The sequence below is a fragment of the Manis pentadactyla genome, chromosome 1 (assembly GCF_030020395.1).
Source record: "Manis pentadactyla isolate mManPen7 chromosome 1, mManPen7.hap1, whole genome shotgun sequence".
In the NCBI taxonomy this organism is placed as follows: domain Eukaryota; kingdom Metazoa; phylum Chordata; class Mammalia; order Pholidota; family Manidae; genus Manis; species Manis pentadactyla.
In genome coordinates, this window is record NC_080019.1 from 191,378,852 (window position 1) to 191,404,651 (window position 25,800).

At 36.1% G+C, this 25,800-nt stretch overlaps 1 protein-coding gene across 2 annotated transcripts in view; it reads right to left on the reverse strand.

Moving 5' to 3' along the window:
- The window catches only part of BRWD1 (bromodomain and WD repeat domain containing 1), a 132,740-nt gene that overhangs the window by 55,132 nt on the left and 51,808 nt on the right, over nt 1-25,800 (reverse strand). The window contains exons 14-20 of one of the 2 annotated variants that reach the window (XM_036899281.2): nt 23,787-23,937; nt 23,408-23,542; nt 20,010-20,138; nt 19,609-19,834; nt 11,280-11,465; nt 7,425-7,608; nt 3,918-4,011 (exon numbers count right to left, since the gene is read on the reverse strand). In XM_036899281.2, coding sequence (XP_036755176.2) covers nt 3,918-4,011; nt 7,425-7,608; nt 11,280-11,465; nt 19,609-19,834; nt 20,010-20,138; nt 23,408-23,542; nt 23,787-23,937 — 1,105 coding nt within the window. The remainder of the gene's footprint in view (nt 1-3,917; nt 4,012-7,424; nt 7,609-11,279; nt 11,466-19,608; nt 19,835-20,009; nt 20,139-23,407; nt 23,543-23,786; nt 23,938-25,800) is intronic. The other variant, XM_057504606.1, reaches the window with a different exon arrangement.

Consider the following 25,800-nt stretch of genomic DNA (forward strand, 5'->3'; position numbering starts at 1 on the left):
ACTTCAAGACAAAGGAAGTAACAAGAGATAAAGAAGGATATTACATAATGATAAAGGGATGAATCCAACAAGAGGATATAACCATTATAAATATCTATGTACCCAACACAGGAGAACCAACATAAGTGAAACAAATACTAACAGAATTAAAGGAGGAAATAGAATGCAATGTAGTCATTTAAGAGACTTCAACACACCACTCACTCCAAAGGACAGATCAACCAGACAAAAAATAAGTAGGGACACAGAGGCACTGAACAACACATTAGAACAGATGGACCTAAAAGACATTTACAGAAGTCTACACTCAAAAGCAGCAGGATACACATTCTTCTCAAGTGCACATGGAACATTTTCCAGAATAGACCACACACTAGGCCACAAAACGAGCCTCAGTAAATTCAAAAAGACTGAAATTCTACCAACCAACTTCTCAGATCACAAAGGTATAAAACTAGAAATAAATTGTACAAAGAAAACAAAATGGTTCACAAACACAGGAAGGCTTAACAACATGCTCCTAAATAATCAATGGATCAATGACTAAATTAAAGAGATCAAGCAATGTATGGAGACAAAACAACAGCACAACGCCCCAACTTCTGTGGGACGCAGCAAAGGCAGTTCTAAGAGGAAAGTATATAGCAATACAGGCCTATTTGAAGAAGGAAGAACAATCCCAAGTGAATAGTCTAAAGTCACAATTATTGAAACTGGAAAAAGAAGAACAAATGAGGCCCAAAGTCAGCAGAAGGAGGGACATAATAAAGATCAGAGAAGAAATAAAATTGAGAAGAACAGAATACAAAAAAAAAAAAAAAAAAATCAATGAAACCAAGAGCTGATTCTTTGAGAAAATAAACAAAATAGATAAACCCCTAGCCAGACTTATTAAGAGAAAAAGAGAATCTACACACATCAAAAGAATCAGAAATGAGAAAGGAAAAATCACTATTGACACCACAGAAATACCAAGAATTATTAGAGAATACTGTGAAAATCTATATGCTAACAAGCTAGAAAACCTAGAAGAAATGGACAACTTCCTAGAAAAAATACAACCTTCCAAGACTGACCAAGGAAGAAATAGAAAATCTAAACAGACCAATTATCAGCAACGAAATTGAATCGGTAATCAAAAAACTACCGAAGAACAGAGAATATATTTGTAAATGACATATCTGACAAAAGGTTAACATCCAAAATATATAAAGAACTTACATGCCTTAACACCCAAAAACCAAATAACCTGATTAACAAATGGGCAGAGGATAAGAAGAGACAGTTCTCCAAAGAAGAAATTCAGATGGCCAACAGGCACATGAAAAGATGCTCCACATAGCTAATTATCAGGGAAATGCAAATAAAAATCACAATGAGATATCACCTCACACCAGTTAGGATGGCCAACATAAAAAAGACTAGGAACAACAAATGCTGGCAAGGGTGTGGAGAAAGGGGAACCCTCCTACACTGCTGGTGGGAATGTAAGCTAGTTCAACCACTGTGGAAAGCAATATGGAGGTTCCTCAAAAAACTAAAAATAGAAATACCAGTTGACCCGGGAATCCCACTCCTTGGAATTTACCCAAAGAATACAACTTCTCAGATTCAAAAAGACATATGCACCCCTACAGCACTTTTTACAATAGCCAAGATATGGAAGAAAGCTAAGTGTCCGTCAGTAGATGATGGATAAAGAAGAGGTGGTACACATACACAATGGAATACTATTCGGCAGTAAGAAACAGATTCTACCATTTGCAACCACATGGATGGAGCTGGAGGACATTATGCTCAGTGAAATAAGCTAGGCAAAGTAAGGCAAGTGCCAAATGATTTTCCTCATTTGTAGAGTATAACAACAAAGCAAGACTGAAGGAACAAAAACAGCAGACTCAGAGACTCCAAGAAGCGAGTAGTGGTTACCAAAGGGGATGGGTGGGGGAGGGTGGGTCGAGGGGCAGCAAGATAGGGATTGAGGGGTATTATGTTTAGTACACATGGTGTGGGGGATCACAGGGAGAACAGTGTAGGCAAACAGTGCATCTGTGGCATCTTACTATACCGATGGACAATGCCTGCATTGGGGTATTGGTGGGGACTTGATAATATGGGTGAATGTAGTAACCACATTGTTTTTCATGTGAAACCTTCGTAAGATTGTATATCAATAATACCTTAATAAAAAATTCAAAAAAAAGATTAATCCTGAGGAACAAATCACATCCTTGCAGGTAGAAAGGGAATATAGGATCAACAGCAGCCCTAGAAGCTTACCAGAAGCAAAATTAAATCTCTGTAGGAGAAATACCATCCTAGAATTCAAATTATCTCAAACATTTAACATTCAATCAAACAGACAACAAAGAAAATGTAACTGTAAAAAAAACAATTTTTTTAAATCAAGAAGGAATGGAAACAGATGAACAGGAAAGCAAGATATTATTGAAATAATGAGATTACCAGGCATGAATTAAAAAAAAAAAACTATAGCTGATTTTCACAGATTTAAAATAACAAGTGCTTCAGCAAAAAACCAAAAATTCTAAAAAAGAAGCAAATGAAAATTCTGAACTGAAAAATACAGTTAAAATCAAGAACACAACAGGTTTAACCACAGATTACAGAACTCAGAAGAACTAACACACTCTAATACAGATCAGAAAAAAATTAAGAACAGCAGAAAACAGCCTAACAAACCAAAGGGAATCAACAGTGAAAGTCCAATCAATGTACAGGTAAGTAATTGGCATCTCAGAAGAAACAAGGAGAGAAAGAAAGCAAAGGATGGAAAGATACACTATGCAAACACTAGCCAAAAGAAAGCCAGCACAGCTATATTTATAGAAGAGAATTTGAAGAATAAGCTTTACTACTAGCAGTAAGAGGTGAAAATTCATAATGAGAAAAGGTTCAATTCAGTAGGAACAAGGGAAATTCTAAGTCTGTACTCACCAAATATAGCTTCAAACCACATAAAAACAACTGGAAACAGAAATCTACAAACACCAGATTTTAACACATTCTCTCTCACTCTAAGCAGGAGTGTAATCATTCTGAAACTGCATACAGCATTACTACCTTTAAGTTAAATATACACAAATCCTATGATCTACAATTTTACCCCAAAAGAAACACAGAGATATTAATACATATAAAATGTTGAAAGTAGTATTACTCCTAATTGCCAAAATATGAAAACAACAAAACTGTCCTTTAAAATAAAATACCAGTATGCTCGTCAATGGAATAGTATACAACAATGCAAACAAATGAACTTCAATTCAACTACTCAACAACAGCATAGTTAAAGCAACCCCACAAGGTCAAATGATTAAGCCAGATACAAAAGAGTGTATCTCAACTTTGTATCATTACTCTAACAGGAACTCTTTATATGCGTTTTCCTAATTGCCCCCACCATGGTACTTCAGTGCCACAGACACTAAAAATGGTTTGTGGAGGGTCTCAAACCATTGCAAAATCAAAGAATTTTTATCAATGAAAGATTTTGGATAAACTTCAGAAACAGTTAACCAGCAGTTTTTAAAGACAGTTGATTGACTACCTGTGGAAGAAAGGAGAAAGAGTGACTGGGAACAGACAGAAAGTGCTTGTGATCAGCTGACAATGTTGCAGTTCTCAACATGAATGGTCATATACAGTTAATTTTCTAGAATCCTTTAGCACTCTCAGGCATCAAGGCTACTTCCCTCAAGTTTTCAAACTACTTTTCCCTAACAGCTGTTCAACCTTATGTCTACTATTTTAAATCCCAAACAGAAGACTTCAAGCAATAAAATAGTCTACTTCAGGTGAAAGTTACTAATTTTACACTGATGCAAAAAAAAGAAAACTATGATTTTCAGTATAATTTCTAATTTGCTTATTCCTAGGGACAGAATTTAGGTTACCTTTTGTGAAAGCTGGAGAGTCTTCCTTTTTCTTCCAATTATATAAAGATTTCTTTCCTCTTCACCTTTCTCTATTCTGAAGTCTTCCAACTTCCTACAATTTAAGTATCCAATTGTATTAGTTACTGAGATGAAGAATAAGTGATATAAGGAGGATATAAGGATGAGGAAAAATTAATCATCAAGATTCTAGGAAACATAAGCTTATATACTTTTCAAATTAATACATAAAATTCCTAAAATCATAACAAAACTTAAGTCAAGATGCAGTCTATGTCATAAATTTAATAAAATCTCAGAAGCAGGAGGCCCTATTTTTCGTATTTAGCACAGGAATATTCTTTCATTTTTATTTTGGTTGGTTCTATGAGGATGAACTGGTACAGGATCTCTCATATTAGCTACTCAGAATGTCCCCATGATTTTCCAATATTGCAATTCCCTTCTCTAAAGAAAAAATAGCAGAATCTTCCTCTGAACTTATTCAAACTGATTATTTTACAATTTTTAGAAAACCGAAATAGCAATGTTACCTGTTCTTCTAATGATACAAACAGATGATAATATAATTGAGAGCAATTTTCAAAGCAAGGGACCTTCCACCATGAGGAACGTACTTAAGATCATTTTCCTTCTCCACAGTTAGAGAATTCAAATGACTGAATGCTCTTTTTCTCCAATTTGAACACTGTTGAATACTCAAGACTTTACATTTTGTGATCATTTTAAATCCCCACTGGAGAAGTTTGAAAACTATCATCTTGGTCATGCTCCGCGATATAATTGGACACTCAAAATGAGTTTAAGCACAAATCCTTTAAGGACAAAAACTGATCTCTAAGGAAATTATTTTTCTCAAAGTACATACATCGCAGCCCACACTCAGATTACATTAGAAAATTCTCTCCACAGAGGAGTTCTAAATCAGACTCAACCCATGGCAAGTTGTCAATTTCAACACTTTCATGTGTATTTAAGGAACTATGTGACATTTTTCACTTGCAGCCAAATGAAATTTCTACCCCTTACATGTACACTTCCTTTTGTTTTGACAATGAAATGCTACATATAATTCTCAATAATAAAGCAAAAGAACACTCTAGGCATTCAAAAATATCTTCAACTGTACACAATTTTAAAGTTCAATGAGATCGTAAGCTAAAACAGAGAGTGTATACTGCAACTCCTTCAATTTCTACTACTACTGGATTAAGATAAGCAATATGCCTAATCTCTAGCCCCAAATAGAACTGCCTCGCCCAGGAAGCAACATTCTGTACTCATCTTTCTGCACATGAGTAGGATCACTACCTTCTCACATTTTTTCCTTCACAATGGACATATACTACTTTTAGTCAGAAAACAAATTAGTTTCCTGTGATCCTTATTAAATGATACCCTAACAAATAGTCATGTAAAATTCCCCATTGCTTTCCCATTATAAAGATTGCTGTTAGGGGCACTGACCACCACTCAACCACTCAGCATCTCATTCAGAAAATTTGAGAATACGGTTATACTTTTCTGTGGGAAAATTATATGGTGGCAGAAAGCCAGCTGACTCACAAAATCCATTCTCCTTTTCTTCCTTAGGAACAGCATCTAAATTTTTATCTAAGGGCTTTGCTGCCCTAACCAAAAACTGTTATTACCTAGCTTCCTCTGTAGCTAAGTGTAGCCACACAACATTCTGGTCAATGAGTTATGAGAAATGCCACATGAGACTATTAATATTAAGGCTGCTTAAATGACGTTCCCTGAGTTAGAAATGTCCTTTTTGCCTTCTGCCTTTCCTCCTTTTTGTGGTCTAAATCTCACCCTCCATCATAGATGCAGACACGTGATGGCTACTGTATAAAGTCCAGCTATTCTGGACTTTGAGATGACCTTAAGATTGAAAGCCATGCTCCAAGACAGGAGATCAGAAACAGAGGAGCCTGTATCCCTGATTAACTGGGAATCATGACTCCAACCTTAAATTATTTCGCCTTCCATGTTAAGAGAACAAATGCTTATTTATGGAACTACTGTTCAGGCCCTTCAACTCCTGATAATTGTTTCTTCCCTTGGTTTTAACAATAACAAGTAACCTGAAATGACATTTTCAGTTCTAATTACCACGCAACTCACACACAATTTTAAGACTTAATTATGGCATACTACATCCACAGCAGTGATTTTTCTGTATTTCTCATCCTAGTACCATATTTTGCTTTTTACTCTTTGATTGTGTACTTATAAACATCCTCAAATTCACTGTACAATATATAAGCATTACCCAATATTACTCCACAAATTACTGAAGCTCTAAACACATGAAGGAAATACTTTTACAAAATTACCTTCAAAGTAGCAGCTATCATGAGACATAAAAATGACAAAATACTGAAAAATTTTAAGTATCAATGAAAAACAGTATTTGCTGCCTCCATTTTGATAACTCAAAAATCAGTATGTTACAACTCAGTAGTTCGAAGATCCTACTTCCCAGACTGTAATTATGAATTATCACTTCCCACTAAAAGAAAACAGGGCTGCTTAAAAGACTGATTCTGTTGAGATCAAGGAATTTGCAAGATAAACCTGCGACATCTCACCATGCCTGACAACATGGATGTTACAGAAGGCTACTATAGTCATGCCAACTTGAACAGACACCTCCTGGACAGAGATGGAAATATTTAAATATCAATAGGATACCAAAAATGCTAAATCACAACAGTGTGGTGCTTATAGTGGAAAACATATACACAAACTGGTCACAGCCAGGGGATGGAAGGGAATAAAACTATTTTGAAGGTAAATCAAGCATCTCTTTTATTTCACTATTATCTTTACTACTAAATACAGCATCTCTCTTTACTACTGGATAATCAAATAGATCTGAGTAACTTTCTTTTTTATAAGTATCCAAGATAATAAATGAAGACTTCAGAGTTGAAATATCATCATTTTGTAACCCTTAACCCTTAATGTATTAATGAATCTAGGCTATGAGCATAAATGCCTGCTATCACTACATAAAGAAAATAGATATTTATGCCTTCCGACAAACTCATACCACTTATGAAATAGTCTTGCAAAAAGCTGAAAATATTCACATTTGAGACAACTGGAAATTTAAACATTGACTGGATATTTAATTATGCTGAGGAATTTGTTAAGGTATAGTAATGGCATTGTGGTTATATTTTAAAACAATTCCTTATCCTTTAGAAATACACACCTACATACTGATGGACAAAATTATATTATGTCCGGGATTTCTTTCAAAATAATATTGTAGGGAGAAGAGCAGGCATTTGTATAGATGAAACAAGATTGTTTATGAAAAATTAAAGAGAAAGTTGGAAAACAACTTTGACATTGTCCTACCATAATTTTTAAAAATCCCACCCATTGTAAAATATATTTATATGACTATGTATACCCCTAATGGATTGAAATATATAAATAACCATATATTTTATAGATAGAAACAGCATTAATAGATATCCTAAAACAAACCTAAATATGCCTAGTGGTACCTCTGGTACAACCACTCTTCGTTTCCAAGCCTGGAGGTCTCGTTCTGTAGCAATCTGACTACGTGGAGCATTCTGATGCATCTGACGAACACCTTCAACTTGTCCACTACGACGCAGACCAATATTTGGAGGGGACTGGATGTCTAAGCTTAGTCTTCTAAAACCTAGGGGGAAATTTTCATGAAATTATTCCAAAACAAATTTCCATCTAATATGTATTTAACACACAATAGATGTACACATTCCTCCTAGTAAGATAAATACCAAAAATAAAGATCTACTGAGAAAACTTTGGAAAAAAGAATCTTAATGTGACTGACATCAAAATGTAGAACACAGAACATTACCTATTAGCTTCAATTTCCATTTTTAGTAAACTTTCTGAATCTTTTTAATGTGCAGTTTCCATTATGGTATTATATTTGCAGTCCTAAAAAAAACCATGTCTTTTTCAAAACTGCATACAGAAATCCTATCTTTGTTGGAAAAATTAGCATTGTAGATGGACTCCTCAAACTGCTTAACAAGGGTTCCAACAACATTCCTTGTGACCTCAAGAGATCACCCAGGCCACGCAGGCAAGCAAACTGCCAAGGGGAATGTTAAAAATTCACAGAAATGCACAATGGGGAACTGCTGGCAGAGCTTCAATTGGAGCTGGGAAAGTGGGTGATAGGTGAGTGCAGACAACAGTGAGCCCTGAGCTGTGCAGAGCTGATCAGGTGGGAAGAGGAGGCAGGACAACAACTCATGGGCCAGAAGTTACAGGGTGGAAACCAGCTTGTGAAGCTGGGGGACAGGTAGGAGTCCCAGGCAAAGTGTTTCTTAAAACTCAGGATGAAGGGGCTCCTGTTACAATGCAACGGAGACAATGGGGGCTATTCGCTCCAGCAGGGAACTGGAAAAATCCTACCTCAACATTCTGGCTTAACCTGCGAAGTTAAATCCACAGATGAACGAACACCACCTCTGAGCTCTTCTATGTACTGCTTTACCAATCAAATGTGAACCAGTCTGCACTACACAACCTACTAAAACCATATTAAATGGCCCAGCTATTATTAACCCATTTACATTTAAATATATTGATATGAAACAATTTTTAATCGAGAACTAAAAATAAATCCTAAATTTAATTGTCAAAGTTACAGTACTATTTACCAACAATTTGATGAAAACATACCTGGATTACTTATCACAATGTCACTTGAAAGAGCAAGTATGAGAAATAAATAGCCATAAACAGATTAATTACAAAGACTGGTTTTTCCACACAGCAGGGTTCTATGAAGCTACAAAACAGGAGGAGGAGAGTTCTAGGAATGGATATGAAGTGATTTCTAGAATTTATTATTAAGTGAAAGAAGCAAGGTACAGAATAATGCATATAGACCTTGTGCCCCTCACTCGGATGCACTGAGGATGCAGCATCAACTAAGTGGTGCTCCTGAGTAAAACGATTACCCTGGATCCAGGTATGAGATAATCAGACAAACACAAATTGACGGAAATTCCATGAAACAACAGGCCTGAACTCAAAAGTACCAATGCCATGAGGAAACTGTTCTAGACTAAAAGAGATGTAACAATTAAACGCCACAAGCAAGGCTTTATTAAAAGTTAACACTGAAAGAAGCCATGAAGGAGGAAAACACTGGGACATGAGGGAAACGGGAACAAAGTCCAGGCATCAGTAGTGCCGCATCATGCAGCAGTCTGCTAACTGTGGCTGCTGCATGAGGACTGTGCACAAAGAGTGTTCCTGTTCTTGGGAGATGAAGGTAGAAGGACTAAGAGATAAAATAAAATGTCATAATGTCCCCAACTTAATCTAAAACAGTTTAGAAAAAATATGGGAGCCGAGGTAGGGGGCGGAGACAAGGAGTCTGTGTGCACACACAGGAAATGTAGCAAAATGATGGCTCTTGGCTGAAGGGCATACGGGGGGTCTGTTGTAGCCTTCCCGCAATTTCACTACAGGATTAATTTTTTTCAAAATAAAACACTAAGAAAAGATGTATGTTATAAATATAAGAGAAAATAAAACTCAATTACTATTAGTTTTTTTTTAATAGTCCTAACCCATTCACAGCGTGACTTTACCAAAAAAAAAAACTGTTTAAATTCATCTGCCTTTAGTTTAAATGGTATTTAAAAGCTTGGCCACTCCAAGGTAAAGCAACCAAGCAAAATAAAAGAAACTTGACTACAAATGAAACAAGATTTTTATAACCATATAACAAGAAATATTTCTAATATTCTCTATGGTTCAGATAAAAGTATCATTAGAAACAAGAAAATTAATGTAGTAGTAGTTTCCTCTTTGTTTTTAGTAATGCAACTTGAAAACTTCCTTCACAGACACCTACAAATGACTTGTAAAATGTAACTAATGCTCTTTTAAATGAATAGTGGAACTTTGGGCTAGAAACAAAGAGGAAATTAGATTTAGAGATGATGCATGAACTAGAATAGAACTGTGGCAGCCTGACAAACTTCTCCAAATCAGTAATCTGAGGACCTGAGTTTTAATGCCCACAAGGAAAAGGGAGGTAAGGCCTTGGGGGCCTGTCAGGGACACAGTTCAAAATGAGAAAGAACCTTCTCCTACCACCCCTCCCATAAAAATCAGAATCTTGCAGTGCTGTACACTAAACAAAATTCTAATCAACCTAAGGGGATAACCAGAAACCTTGTCTATAACTGCAGGAAACTAGATTGGAATCAAGGGGTAGGATGAGGGGTAGGAGGAGGGGGAGGGGAGGGGAGAAAAGGAGCATGTGTAAACCAATGATAAGAGTATGTCATGAACAAAGGATTGACAGACCCAATCCTGTACACTGAAAACCCAAACCAATTAAATATATAAAAGAATTTTCATAAGGCACTAATTTTAAAGTCAGATTATACATAAAAATTAAATTAAACTCTAAAGACCAGTGATGTGGCATATTACATGACAAGAGATCAAGAGTTAGGGCACAAAGATCTGAAGAAAATCAGAGCTCAACACTGAGTAGTAAAGAGACAGGAAATAAAGTTAACTCAGCAAGTATATTTTAAATAGTTTCCAAATAAAACCACACTATTTCTAGCCATAATTTATTCAAAGTAGATTTTTGGGAAATGAATCATTTTCACATCAGTTGCCATTACAATAAAAAATCTCAGGGTCTACAACATAAAAAAAAAAAGCAAATTCTCTGAGAGGTAGAAAAGAAACACTTGGGTTAAAAAAAAAAAAGGTACTGAAATTCATGACCCAGTTGCAGGTGTGACATGGCAAGGATCCCCTTGGTTGCACTGCTGGGGTTTTATGAACTCTCAAAGCTTCTCTAATATCTTGCACAGGCATTTATCTTTCCCACAGTGTGTTTTGCTTTGCATAACAATCGCCTGTCTCCTCTAGAGTATTTCCCTACCAGTGTAATGACTCTCACACTCCAGTGCTTCCCTCTGAAAATTCCCTTCAAGTCTTCTGTTTCTGTAAGGGTCTTTAGTGCTCTCTCTACCAAATTCAGGTTTTTAAAAATTATAAATATTTAAAGCAAGGGAAACCCAGAAATGTACTTTTCCTTTACTGTTCTTTACTCTCACTTATCCTCTTAGAGCAAAAAAGAATCCAACAGCTTTTCAATGTACTTAAGAATCCAATGTCCATTGGTCAGTACATCAACTTTACACCTACTAAACCTATTTACAAACTACCAAAGTTGGAGAAACACATTGCTTATGTGAAAGTTTTTCACACCACATATATCTGACAAAGACCACTGTAACTCTTCAGTTTCAATCCAGCCATATTAAGACAAAGTATTTCTCATAAACGTATTACCTCTCCATGGTGCTTCCTCCCCATTGGCAAGGCCGCCTGGAAACCCGTCCCCACTGGCGCCCATTCTTTGATCTTGCTGCTGCTGCAATTGTCGTATCATCCCATCAAGAACGCTGGACTCTGGGCTTCCTTCACCATTATCATTGGTTTGCAGGCTTATAATTTGTTCAATTACATCTCCATCACCTGCAAATTCAATGAATGAATATGATTCACAATATATATGAATAGGAAAAAAACTTTCATTAGACTATAATTAAAATTACATTAGGAGGAGAGAACATTAAAGATGGCAGAGAGGTGAGACAGAGGCCTTTACCTAAAACCACATATAATATGAAAATATAATTAATACAATTAATCCTGAAAAAGGAACAGGAAAGAAAGTTGCAACAGACTGCATACACCTGGAGAAAAGAATGGACCTCATGGAACAGGGTAATGTACAAAACTGTGACCCGGTGGGACCCAAGCCCTTCCCCCACCCCAGATCACTGGTGGGAGGAAGAGAAATGGAACAGGGAGGGAGTGGAGGCCTGGGATGGCTGAACACCTAACCCTGGAGATCTGACTCTGGGAGCGTGAACCTACACTGCATGGTGCTCTGGTGACTGTGGGGTTGGAGAGCTAAGACAGGAGGAATACCTGGAGAGACTGAGTTTCCATCTGCTTATGGAAAACAGGGATCCACATCTGCTGCTCTGGGAGAAAAGAAAGGCGGGCAGTCTGAGAGACTTCCTAACAGTGAGAGGGCTGCTAAAGGTGCAAGGACTATACAGAGCTTACTGCTCAGGAGAAAGGACAGGTAGACAAAATTGTCTGGGCGCACTCTGCCCAGCAGGTTGGGGACTATCAGGAGCTTCAGGCACTCCATCTCCCTGGCTGGATAAGCAGCTCCAAGGCCCTGCACCATAACACACAGCCTGTTGCACCTTCCTCCAGGCCAGTCCACCCCTGGCTCACAAACAGGCAGCCCCTACCCAGGCATCACGCCAGGCAGAGGGAAGCCCGACCTATAGCAACTACAAATGCCTCCATAGAGGATTACAACTGTATGTGCACCACACTGGTTCTGGCACTGGAGACAGGCATAGCATCCAGGAAGCAGGAAACACTTCTTTCCTCCCCCCAGGAACCAACACCACTCCCAAGACCCCCGCCAATGCTACAAGGGCTGAGCAGCTCCAGAGAGTACAGCTAGTGGGCACTAGAGGGCACAACACACAAACATGAACTGACAAAGGAACCTGGTTCAAACCAAAATCGCACAAACACCAGAAAAAGAGTCAAATGAAACAGATCTCATCATTCTTCCTGAAAGAGATTTCAAAATAAAAATCATAAACATGTTCACAGAGGTACAGAAAAATATTCAAGAACTCAGGAATGAACTCTGGTCAGAGATGCAATCATTAAAGAATACAGAGGAGGGTTTTAAAAGCATATTGGATACGGTAGACAAGACGATAAACGAAACAGAAATTAGAGAAGAGGTATACAAAGAAGATGAGGCACAGAGAGTAAAAAGGACCTATAAGGATAAAAGAATATTGACAGAACTGTGTGACAAATCCAAATGGAACAATATTTGTATTATAGGGGTACCAGAAGAAGAATAGAGACAAAAAGGGATAGAAAGTGTCTTTGAGAAGGTAATTGCTGAAAACATCCCCAATCTGGGGAAGGAGATCGTCTCTCAGGCCATGCAGGTGCACAGATCTACCAACACAAGGGACCCAAGGAAGACAACATCAAGACATATAATGACTAAAATGGCAAAGATGAAGGATAGGGACAGACTTTTAAAAGCAGCTAGAGAGAGAAAAAATCACAAAGGAAAACCCATCAGGCTTGCATCAGACATCTCAACAAAAACCTTACAGACGAGAAGGGAGTGGCATGATATATTTAATGCAATGAAGCACAAGGGCCTCAAACCAAGAATACTTTCCCTAGTAAGATAATCATTTAAATTTAAAGGAGGGATTAAACAATATCGAAATAAGCAAGAGCTTAGAGAATTTACCTCCCACAAACCATCTCTACAGTGCATTTTGGAGTGACTGCAATAGATGGAAGCATTCCTAAGGCTAAATAGCTGTCACCAGGGGAAATGAAATCACAGCAAAGAAAGAAGAATTAATTACTAAACAGATGCAAAATCAAATCAACTACCCCCAAAGTCAATCAAGGGATAGACAAAGAGTACAGAATATGATATCTAATATATAAACAATGGAGGAGGAAGAAAAAGGAGAAAAAAAACCCTTGAGATTCTTTTTATAATTGCATATTAAGTGAGTTAAATTAGACTGTTAGATAGCAAGGGAATTACCCTTGAACCTTTGCTAACCACAAACCTAAAGCCTGCAATGGCCATAAGTACATACCTATAAATAATCACCCTAAATATAAATGGTCTGAATGCACCAATCAGACATAGAGTCACTGAATGGATAAAAAAAAAACAAGACCAGTCTATATGCTGCGTACAAGAGACTCACTTCTAACCCAAAGACATACACAGACTAAAAGTGAAGGCATGGAAAAAGATATTTCATGCAACTAATAGGGAGAAAAAAGGAGTTGCAGTACTTGTATCAGACAAAATAAGACTTCAGAACAAAGAAAGTAATAACAAGAGATAAAGAAGGGCATTACATAATGATAAAGAGGTCAGTCCAACAAGAGTATGTAACTATTATAACTATGCACTCAACACAGGATCACCTACTTATGTGAAACAAATACTAACAAAATTAAAGTGGGAAATAGAATGCAATGCATTCATTTTAGGAGACTTCACACACCACTCACTCCAAAGGACAGATCAACCAGACAGAAAATAAGAAGAGAGAGGCAATGAACAACATATTAGAACAGACGGACCATACGGACATCTAAAGAACTCTCCATCCAAAAGTAACAGGATACACATTCTTCTCAAGTGCACACAGGACATTTTCAAGAATAGATCACATACTAGACCACAAAAAGAGCCTCAGTAAATTCAGAAGGATTGAAATTATACCAACCAGCTTCCCAGACCACAAAGGTATGAAACTAGAAATAAATTACACAAAGAAAAAGAAAAAGCCCACAAACACACGGAGGCTCAATAACATACTCCTAAACAATCAATGGATCAATGACCAAAACAGAGATCAAGCAATATATGGAGACAAATGACAACAATAATTCAACACCACAAAATCTGTGGGACAAGGCAAAGGCTGTGCTAAGAGGGAAGTATACTGCAATACAGGCCAACCATAGGAAATAAGAACAATCCTGTATGAACAGTCTAAACTCACAACGAAACTAGAAAAGGAACAACAAATGAGGCCCAAAGTCAGTGGAAGGAGGGACATAATAAAGATAATAGCAGAAATAAATAAAATCAAGAAGAAAAAAATAATAGAAAGAATCAAAGAAAGCAGGAGCTGCTTCTCCAAGAAAATAAACAAAATAGATAAACCCATAGCCAGACTTATCAATAAAAAGAGTCTACACACATAAACAGAATCAGAAATGAGAATGGAAAAATCACTATGGACACCACAAAAATACAAAGAATTATTAGAGAACACTATGAAAAATTATATGCCAACAAACTGGATAACCTAGAAGAAATGGACAACCTTCTAGAAAAATACAACCTTCCAAAACTGACCCAGGAAAAAACAGAAAATATGAATAGACCAATTACCAGCAAGGAAATTAAACTGGTAATCAAAAAATTACCTAAGAACAAAAAACCCTGGCTGTACCAGATGGTTTCACTGCTGAATTTTATCAAACATTTATTGAAGACCTAATAATATCCATTCTCCTTAAAGTTTTCCAAAAACTGAAAGAGGAGTGAATACTCCCAAATTCATTCTACAAAGCCAGCATCAATCTAATACCAAAACCAGGCAAAGACACCACAAAAAAAGAAAATTACAGACCAATATCCCTGATGAACATAGATGCAAAAATACTCAACAAAATATTAGCAAACCAAATTCAAAAATACATCTAAAAGATCATCCATTATGATCAAGTAGACTTTATTCCAGGGATGAAAGCATGGTACAACATTCGAAAAATCCATCAGCATCATCCACCACTTTAACAAAAAGGACAAAAACCACATGATCATCTCCACAGAAGCTGAAAAAGCATTCAACAAAATTAAACACCCATTTATGATAAAACTCTCAACAAAATGGGTATAGAGGGCCAGTACCTCAACATAACAAAGGCCATATATGACAAACCCACAGCCAACATCATACTTAACAGCAAGAAGCTGAAAGCCTTTCCTTTAAGATCGGGAACAAGAAAAGGATGCCAACTCTCCCCACTTTTATTCAACATAGTTCTGGAGGTCCTAGCCATGGCAATCAGACAACACAAAGAAATAAAAGGCATCCAGACTGGGAAGGAAGAAGTTAAATTGTCACTGTTTGCAGATGACATGATATTGTACATAAAAAACCCTAAAAAATCCACTCTAAGACTACTAGATCTAATATCTGAATTCAGTAAAGTTGCAGCATACAAATTCCTATACACTAATGATGAACTAGCAGAAAGTGAAATCAGGAAAACAATTCCATTCACAACTGCATCAAAAAGAATACCTAGGAATAAACCTAACCAAGGAAGTGAAAGACCTATACCCTGAAAACTACAAGACACTCTTAAGAGAAATTAAAGAGGACACTAATAAATGGAAATTCATCCCATGCTCTTCAGGTAAGAAGAATTAATATTGTCAAAATGGCCATCCTGCCTAAAGCAATCTACAGATTCAACACAATCCCTATCAAAATACCAACAGCATTCTTCAACAAACTAGAACACATGGTTCTAAAATTCATATGGGACCACTAAAGACCCTGAATAGCCAAACCAATCCTGAGAAGGAAGAATAAAGCTGGGAATTATGCTTCCGGACTTCAAGCTCTACTATAAAGCCACAGTAATTAAGACAATTTGGTACTGGCACAAGAACAGACCCATAGACCAATGGAACACACTAGAGAGACCAGACATTAACCCAAGCATATATGGTCAATTAATATACAATGAAGGAGCCATGGACATACAATGGGCAAATGACAGCCTCTTCAACAACTGGTGTTGGCAACACTGGACAGCTACATGTAAGAGAATGAAACTGGATCACTGTCTAACCCCATACACAAAAGTAAATTCAAAATGGATCAAAGACCTGAATGTAAGTCATGAAACAATAAAATTCTTAGAAGACAACATAGGCAAAAATCTCCTGAATATAAACACGAGCAACTTTTTTCTGAATGCATCTCCTCAAACAAGGTTAAACAAATGCAAAAATGAACACATGGGACTACATCCAAGAGAAAGCTTCTGTACAGCAAGACACCATCAATAGAACAAAAAGGCATCCTACAGTATGGGAGAATATATTTGTAAATGATATATCCGACAAGGAGTCAACATCCAAATATATAAAGAACTCACACGCATCAACACCCAAAAAGCAAATAACCCGATTAAAAAATGGGCAGAGGATATGAACAGACAATTCTCCAAAGAAGAAATTTAGATGGCCAACAGGCACATGAAAAGATGCTCCACATCATTAATTGTCAGAGAAATGCAAATAAAACCACAATGAGATATCATCTCACACCAGTTTAGGATGGCCAGTATCGAAATAAGAACAACAAATACAGGCAAGGATGTGGAGAAAAGGGAACCCTCCTACAATGCTGGTGGGAATGTAAATTAGTTCAACCATTGTGGAAAACAATATGGGGAGGTTCCTCAAAAAACTGAAAATAGAAATACCATTTGACCCAGGAATTCCGCTCCTAGGAATTTACCCAAAGACTATAATTTCTCAGATTAAAAAAGACATATGCACCCCTGTATTTATTGCAGCACTATTTACAATAGCCAAGATATGGAAGCAACCTAAGTGTCCATCAGTAGATGAATAGATAAAGAGGTGGTACATGTACACAATGGAATAGTATTCAGCCATAAGAAACAAACAAATCCTACCATTTGCAACATGGGTGGAGCTGGAGGATATCATGCTCAGTGAAATAAGCCAGGCGGAGAAAGACAAGTGCCAAATGATTTCCCTCATTTGTGGAGTAAAACAATGAAGCAAAACTGAAGGAACAAAAACAGCAGACTCACAGACTCCAAGAAGGGACTAGTGGTTACCAAAGGGGAGGGGTGTAGGAGGGTGAGAGAAGGGGATTGAGGGGTATTATGTTTAGTATACATGCATGGTGTGGGGGTGTCACGGGGAAAACAGTGTAGCACAGTGAAGGCAAATTGTGAATCTGTGGCATCTTACTACACTGATGGACAGTGACTGCAATGGGGTATGGGGAGTCAGGGCTCAATAATATGGGTGAATGTTGTAATCACATTGTTTTTTCATGTGAAACCTTCATAAGAGTGTATATTAATAGTACCTTAATAAAAAATTACATTAGCAACTGTCAGATTTTTAAAAATAAGCAATTAAAGATATCCTAGATAGATATATTCATAACTAATTAACTCAGAGAAAAGATTCGAAACAAACAAAACCCTTCCTTTAGAGTACTCAGCACCATAAAAACCTCCTGAACAGAGCCTCTGACATCCCTGGCAGTGAGCACCTATTAACAGAACTTTAAAATACATAAAGCAAAAATTGATAGAAATGATGAGAGCAATAAGAAAAACTCACACAGCTGTAAATTTCACCATCTTTTTAATAGCCCCAAACTGGAAAAAAGCCAAGTGTTCTTCAACTATTAGTAAATGGATAAATAACCAATGATATAGCCATACAATAGTGCACCATCAATGAACAGGAACAAATGACTGACAGATCCAACAGGAATGAGTATCAAAAGCACCATGCTCAGTTTAAGAAGCCAGACACAAAAGACTACATAGTGTACAATTCCATTTATACAAAGGTGAAGAAAATAGAACAGTCATTACAAGGGGCCAGAAGAAGGAAGAGGGCTAGCTCCAAACAGGCCCAAGAGAACTTTTTGGGGCACTGAAATGTTCTATATTATGATTATGGTGGTGGTGGTTACATAACTGCTTAATACTTGTCAAAGTTCATTTGAATTTGTACACTCAAAATTGGTGTTTTGTTATATATAAAATATACTTCCAACTATTAAAAAATAAATATCTGAAACAGTAAGTATATAGGGCTTTACATTAAGCTTTAACCTTAAGAATAACTGGTAATTTAGTTTCAGTAAATTAATCCTCAGCTGAACAAAACAGAAGCACATTTTCTTTCTTTGCAGTCAGAAATATGCTATGAACAAATGCAAAAATAAACAATAAAAAAACTCTTGCACTTGGCTAGGACAGGCAACATACATCTTGTGCCAGAAAGTAATAAGGAACTGCTCAATGACAGAGACTTGGGAAAGAACACACTGCTCAGCTTGAAGAGGCTCTCACAGTCAAATCTAAGGATAATATGAGCAACAAAATAATGACAATAAAGGATTATAACCCCTTATATAACAGCTCCCTAAGTACTAAAACTTAACCGACTAAGTACATAAATGAAAGGAAAACTAATAAAATGAACGTAGAATCAGAAAATAACCGCTTTGCCACCTTCATAGTTAACGGCTGATTCAGGCTAAAATCACCAGTGTTTCAATCCTAAAACTTGTAGGTAGTTTGATGAGGAACAGATTATTTACATTGTGTCTTCCCACAAATTACTTAGTAATTACAAAAGAAAAATAACTTTACAGTGGACAAACTAAGCAGACATCACCTTAACCAAGTGTTCAAAGACAAAATTACCAACAACTGGACAAAATGCAATCACAAGCATGCTGCTGCGATGCTCCAGGAAGGCTGCATCACCCTGTGTACTGCATTCTGTAAAATGCATGACCTTAATCAGTGACAACTAAATTTAATGTGCAGTCCCAAAATGAAATCTACATCGGTGAGAAAAAAAGCTATAAAAGGCATTATTAGAGTAACAGACAAAATTTAAGTACAGACTAGAGATTTGACAACATAAGTACATATTAGATGTCCTCATCTTGGTAACTGTTTTATGATCACATAAGAGGGTATCTTTCTTCTTAGAAAACGAAGTATTTAGGGGAAAAAAGACATGTAGTCCAGAACTTAACTTTCAAATGGTTCAAAACAATATGTATGTAGAAAATAATAAAACAAATACTGCAGAATATTAACAACTGGTGAACCTTAAAGTACAAGAGTTCTTTATATTACTCTTCACATTTTCCAAATAAATAATTTTTAAAAAGGAACAAAAATACCTTTGCACACTTACTTGTTGCGACATAGCCTAGCTGTGGAACCAAGTGCTCATCTGCAGAATTTTCTCGGCCTGGCACTAATCTCTGATACTTAGTTGGGTGAGGATTTCCATCTACATCTACCAAGAATGGTGGAGGCATAAGGTGAGGAGCCTGCTGCGTTTGCTCATCTAAGACATAATTATTAGAGTCTCTAATCAGTGGTCGATAGTCAGTGTGGAAGAACATCTGATCAGGAATCTAGAAGGGAAGTTGACAGATTGACATTATGAAGTTTCTGTATGCTCCAGAAAACAAATATTAAACAGTTAATTAAAATTGAAAAAACAAGGAAGTCAAATCAATGCATGCAACCCATTTTCAAAATATCCTTCACCAACTACTTATTTTATGTGCTTTAAGTATTGAAACTAACCTTTTCATACGGTTTGCTGCATCCAAAACCAAATATCAGCAGGTGCCCATGAGAATCTGTACAGGCAAAATGCTGTCCATCCTGTGAAAACTTACAGTCAAATACAGCTCCATGCCCTTGTCCTTCAATCTAGAAAACACAGAAAAAGGTCATGACCAACTCTATGCAGGTGCTTCTGTTGTGTCAACTGTTTTCATGTCAGCAGTTCATGCAGCAACAATATGACTTCTGGAAAAATTGTTAAAATGAAATTTTGCATTACAACATGTCAGCTAATATTTTCAGAAAAAAAAATTCATTTCAGATACTACTAACCTAGAAATGGTCCTCAAAATGATCAAATAAAACATCATAAGCCAATCCAAAGTGAAGGCTTCCTTTACTTCTTAGAAGTAAACAAGCAATTTCATAAATTACTATTTTAACATATAACAAAAGGCTACCAATTAATAACCTACAGGTAACTTGATAAAGATTAATGAAGTTTGATATTCATCAACTAAAATAACACTTCTCTGAAACTAACACTTTCCTTAAGATGACTGACCACCAAGCAGACTGTGTAATGCTATGAAGTCCCAAGGGTGCATATGCTAACACCTGCACCTACCTTATTTCAAACGGGCATAAACTTCTGGAAGGACGCTCTAGGTGCACAATCAACACTGCCAACGCATATTACTTTTAAATGGTTTTATTCTTGCTTTCTAACTGTAAATTTTATTAGTTTAGCATTATCAATTTATAGTTAAATGAGTTGTCTGGTTTTCTCAACAGAGTAAAGCAATGCTTATTTGTTGTCTGAACCTGTAACTTTCCAGTAACTAAACTTTAGGACAAGTCTGATCAATATTGGAAAAATAAACCAGCCACCCACTAACTGCCAAAACTCACACATGCCCAAATACCTGCTTGGAAAGCGACACTTCACTACTGCAATACTGTACATGAATGGCCACCGATTAACAAGCTTAAAAAAATTAACTTCCTGGGATATTTAGGGCACTGAATAAGGTAATATGTACACATATTTATATTCTCTCATAACAGTAAAAGGAAAAAACATCGTTTAACAGATTTTCCTCCAATTCCTTGTTAAACATAGGACACAGACTCACTGGCCTTTGACAAGCCACCTCCACCACAGCCCCACCAGTATCACCTCACAGCCCTGCTCTGGGACTTCCCTGTTCAAGCAGAGAAGAGGCAGGAGCCCTTGGCTGGCAAGTCAAAGATGATGGCAGCTACACCCATCATAAACGTAGACCTAACCACACCACAAGTTTCGCTAAGGGTACCTGCTAAGAAAGAAGTTTTCTTGAGTGGCAAACCCGTCTAAGCAGAGCAAGACAGACTAAGTTTCACCTGTAGTTTGAAAAGTCCTACACAATGATTCCTGACAAAATGCAACATGTATTTCATGAAATACCACTCTGTTAGTAACTTACAACCCTATGTCATCTGTCTAGCATTAGAGAATCAGGAGCCTTTGAGTTGAGCAGCAAAGGTAAGAACTCAGTATACAAAGGCCACAGCCAATTTTGGATGTCTGATTGGAAATAAGATCTTTGTTGCCCATTTGACACTTTTTTCAGATTATTCTTCAGCTTAGAGGTTGTTTAACTTATATTCTTCTTAAAGCCTGAATTAATCAAGTTTTCTGTTTTGATGAACTTGAGTTTTAAGTGATAGTTAAGATGATGGCTGTATCTGTGAATTTTAAGACCATAAAACAATTATTCAAGGCTGCTTAAATCTTTTTAATCTTTGTAATTTGAACACCTACAGATGTAACTTTCAGAGATGCCTTATGATGTATTTGCCAATTCAGTCATGCTATTTAAGTTGTTTAAGTGCACTTAAGGTTAGTAAATAAAATATTGCATTTTAGAAACATGGAACACATGGACTAAGATGGCCTTCAACCAAAGGTGTAAGAACCTCTCATCTATACGCTGCTACTGTCTCCAAAACTACGCTTTGAATTATATGCAATATAAAGTGGTACTTTTACAAAAAGTACCACTTATATACATAATATATATGTCAATTAAAAGTCTTAGCAACATAATAATTCCCTCAGAATGTATCCTAAGGAAATAATCGGAAATCTACACAAACAGCCATTCAAGGATATACTCAAAGTGCTATTGCTCTGCATTTTGAAAACACTTAAACACCCAAAAATGGTTAAATTAACTATGAAAGTAACATTCTCCTAAGAAAGGATGAAATTAGTCAAAAATGTATTTGTGAAATCTTAAATATTTAGAAGTTTGAAAAAGATTCTTCATATAAAATGAAAAAAGATTATGAATTTGGAGAATGCCAACTAATATGAATGACATTAGAAAATTTTCAATGGACACTAATATTTTGAAAGTTTAAATGAAGAACAGGATATTAACATGGTCTCAAAAGTAGCTCCCGAAAAACTTAGATTAGTAATTACAAAGAGGAAAAATGATTATTTTATAGTGGAGAAATCTGGCAGATGCTACCTTAACCAATTACTTTAAGTTATCACCAACAGTGGGACAAATAAATAACATGTAAATACTAATATAATACATGGAGGACATAAAATCATTTATGTTGCATTCCATCAAAAACAAAATGTACGACAATTCAATCATAAAGAAACATCAGACAAAACAGATATTCTGTAACATTACTTGCCTACACGCATCAAAAAAGTTATAGGGCAAGAAACAAAGGAGGAACGATTGTTGAAGATTAAAGAAAGCTAGAGATATATAACCACTTAGCACAATGCATGATCCCGACAGACCAAATCCAAGGAGCAAAATGTAACTATAAAGACATTATCAGGACAATTAACAAAATTTGGATGTAAATCTGGATTAGATAACACTACTTTATCAATGTTACATTTGCGGATTTGGCTAACAGCATTGTGCTTATGTCTAAGAAATTCTAAAATTATGCAGTAGGAGCCTAATTTGTTTTTAGAATATACATGTGCAAAAAAGAAGATTCTGGAAAAACCCAATGAGGTCTGAGTCCCTATATAACTTTACTGAATATTATTTTTCATATTTTTATTATCAAATATTTTAATAAATATAAATGGTGACAGAGTTGTGTATAATTACCATAACTTTGCTAATTTAAACACAGACAAGGACACACATTCACACATACAAAGGTAAATAAGTAATTTCGAAAATCTCTCTCCCATGTAAATCAGTTGTACAGAGAATTTCATATAGGTATGTATGTATGTATAGTTGTCAGATATTTATTGGGCTCCAAGGACCCTGACTCGTAGAAATATAAACTGCCAACACTCACTGATCAGTCTCTGGCTTAACTACATAATCCAAATACTTGAAACAAATGCAAGCATGCATGAACATACACCTCATTTCACTTACCATATTAAAATAATGTTTCACCTTGGTGCCTTTTGTAATATCCCATATAAATATGCTGCCATCATGTCCTGCAGATAACATAATTCTGGCATCAAAGGGATGTGTCTCCAAAACAAACACTTCATCAGCATGTCCCTTTATTCAACAAAGTCATATAGTTAAAGAGGGTTTGCAAGACATATTTAAAATTAAAAATCCATATTGTCATAATGTATAAGGGCTTTAAAAATTTATTAACGGTACTATTAATAATTTATACATTAGTGTATATACAAATTTTTATTCATTGGTATTAAAAATATATTCATTTTATAGCTTCAAAAATAGTACTACATTTCAAAAAAATCTTTACTTGTTATAATGTATAAAAACTACCTACCAGTAAGTTATGAAGCAGTTGTCCAGTGTAAGAGTTCCACACTTTGAGGATGTGATCATTCACAGCTGTGACAACAATGCTATCATTCTGATTCCAAGCTATCATTGTGACTTTAGGTTTCATAAACCTTTCTTCTTCCAACGATAAGTCCCTAAGAAAAAAACATACATACAATGTGAGGCTACACAGTATATACAATCTCACATTAACAGAAAAATACCTAATCTGACCAATGCTGTTTATCAACTATACAATAAAATACAATAAAAATTAATAATCCAGGTCACATTCTTATGTTGTCAACTCTGTTGGGGGTTCATGACATCTGACTCATACCAGGTTATCTATTAACAGACTAGGATAAAACGCAGCAGGAAAGGGATGATTTAGAAGCAATTCAGAGACTGACTAAAGGCAGATTTTTGGTCACCAGCACTACACATAAAAGCAAAGCTGCTTCTACCCTCTTTTGTATTACTCACTTTTTTCCTGACTCCAACCCCTACTGGTAATAATTTCAACTCTTCTCCACAGAAGATAACTACAAATTTTAGGCAGACAGAAAGAAGGTAATTCATCTTCCTATCCCCAATCTTTAGAAAAATACCCAACACTCAATTTGTTGAACTATAACAAGACTGTATGCATCTCTTTATATCCCCTCAGACTGTTCCTATGGGCCCCGTGGCAAGAATGGTGTTGGGTACACATGTCTACAGTGTTTTACAGCCGTTGTGACAGTGATAGGGAAAGTCTCTGTAAAATTCAGCAGTCAGAACACAGAGAGGGCAGAGAAAAGGGCAAGTGCTTCTGAAATCCTACAACACATTCTAAGAAACTCTAAACATGATGAAACAAATATTTTAATTAAATAAATCAGCTGTAAGACTATGGAATAGGTGCTATATAACAGTTATTGCATTTCATCTAGTTGAACAGCCAGGATTATACACTAAGACAAATGTATCTATTAATTCTTACATACAGAAAACTCTACAAGATTTGAAAGAGGGAGTATAACAACAAAGCAAAAACTGAAGTACAAAACAGCAGCAGACTCACAGAACCCAATAATGGACTAACGGTTACCAAAGGGAAAGGGGCTGGGGAGGAGGGGTGGGAAGGGAAGGGCAGGAGATGAAAGGGTGGGTAGCATAGGGAAGGAAGCATAGCACAAAGACAAGTAGTGACTCTACAGAGTCTTACTATGTTGATGGACTGTGACTGTAATGGGGTATGTGGTGGGGACTTGATAACAGTGGGGAATGTAGTAACCACAATGTTGCACATGTGAACCTGAGCATAAGATTATATACCAGTGTTACCTTAATAAAATTTTTTAAAAAATAAGATTTTAAAGAGGTAAAACTTTAAATGACAAAAGAATATTCCCACCCTGGGAGAAATCATAGGAAAATTTCTCTCTATGAAGACAGTATGAGAGCAAGAAAACTAATAAGCACTTTTGAGTCTCATTTTAAAAACTGTATTCAAGTTTTTAGACTGATGTTCCTATCTGCCTAATAAAGTAACTGCTCACAGAGAATAGTTTCAAATTATCTTCACTCACATTTCTCCTTCATTATTTCAATTAGTCAAGTATTGACAGTGTTCACTATCACACTACAATGCTTCTGAATATACAGATGTTGACATTTTTAAATAATAGTAAAGATTTAATTTGTGAACAGAGATACTTCATATATATTCAAGCCATTCTCTACCATGGATCATTCCACAAAAATACTAGTATCAAATTTATTTTGAAATCTAACACAATTGCTAGAACTACTGCAGAATACGAGTTAATTTCCCCTACAACTATTAAAAATCAAGTAGACATGAGGATTTCCAAAAGGCAAAATGTGTAACACTTCTCACAAACACTGGTCAGAACACCAACACGCCTACTAAGACCAGGCAGTGTGCTAGAGATTTCTGTCAAATCATTTAAAATTCCCATTATTTAAAGGCAGGTAGGTGAAAGAGATTAAATGCTGTTCTTAAAATTTAT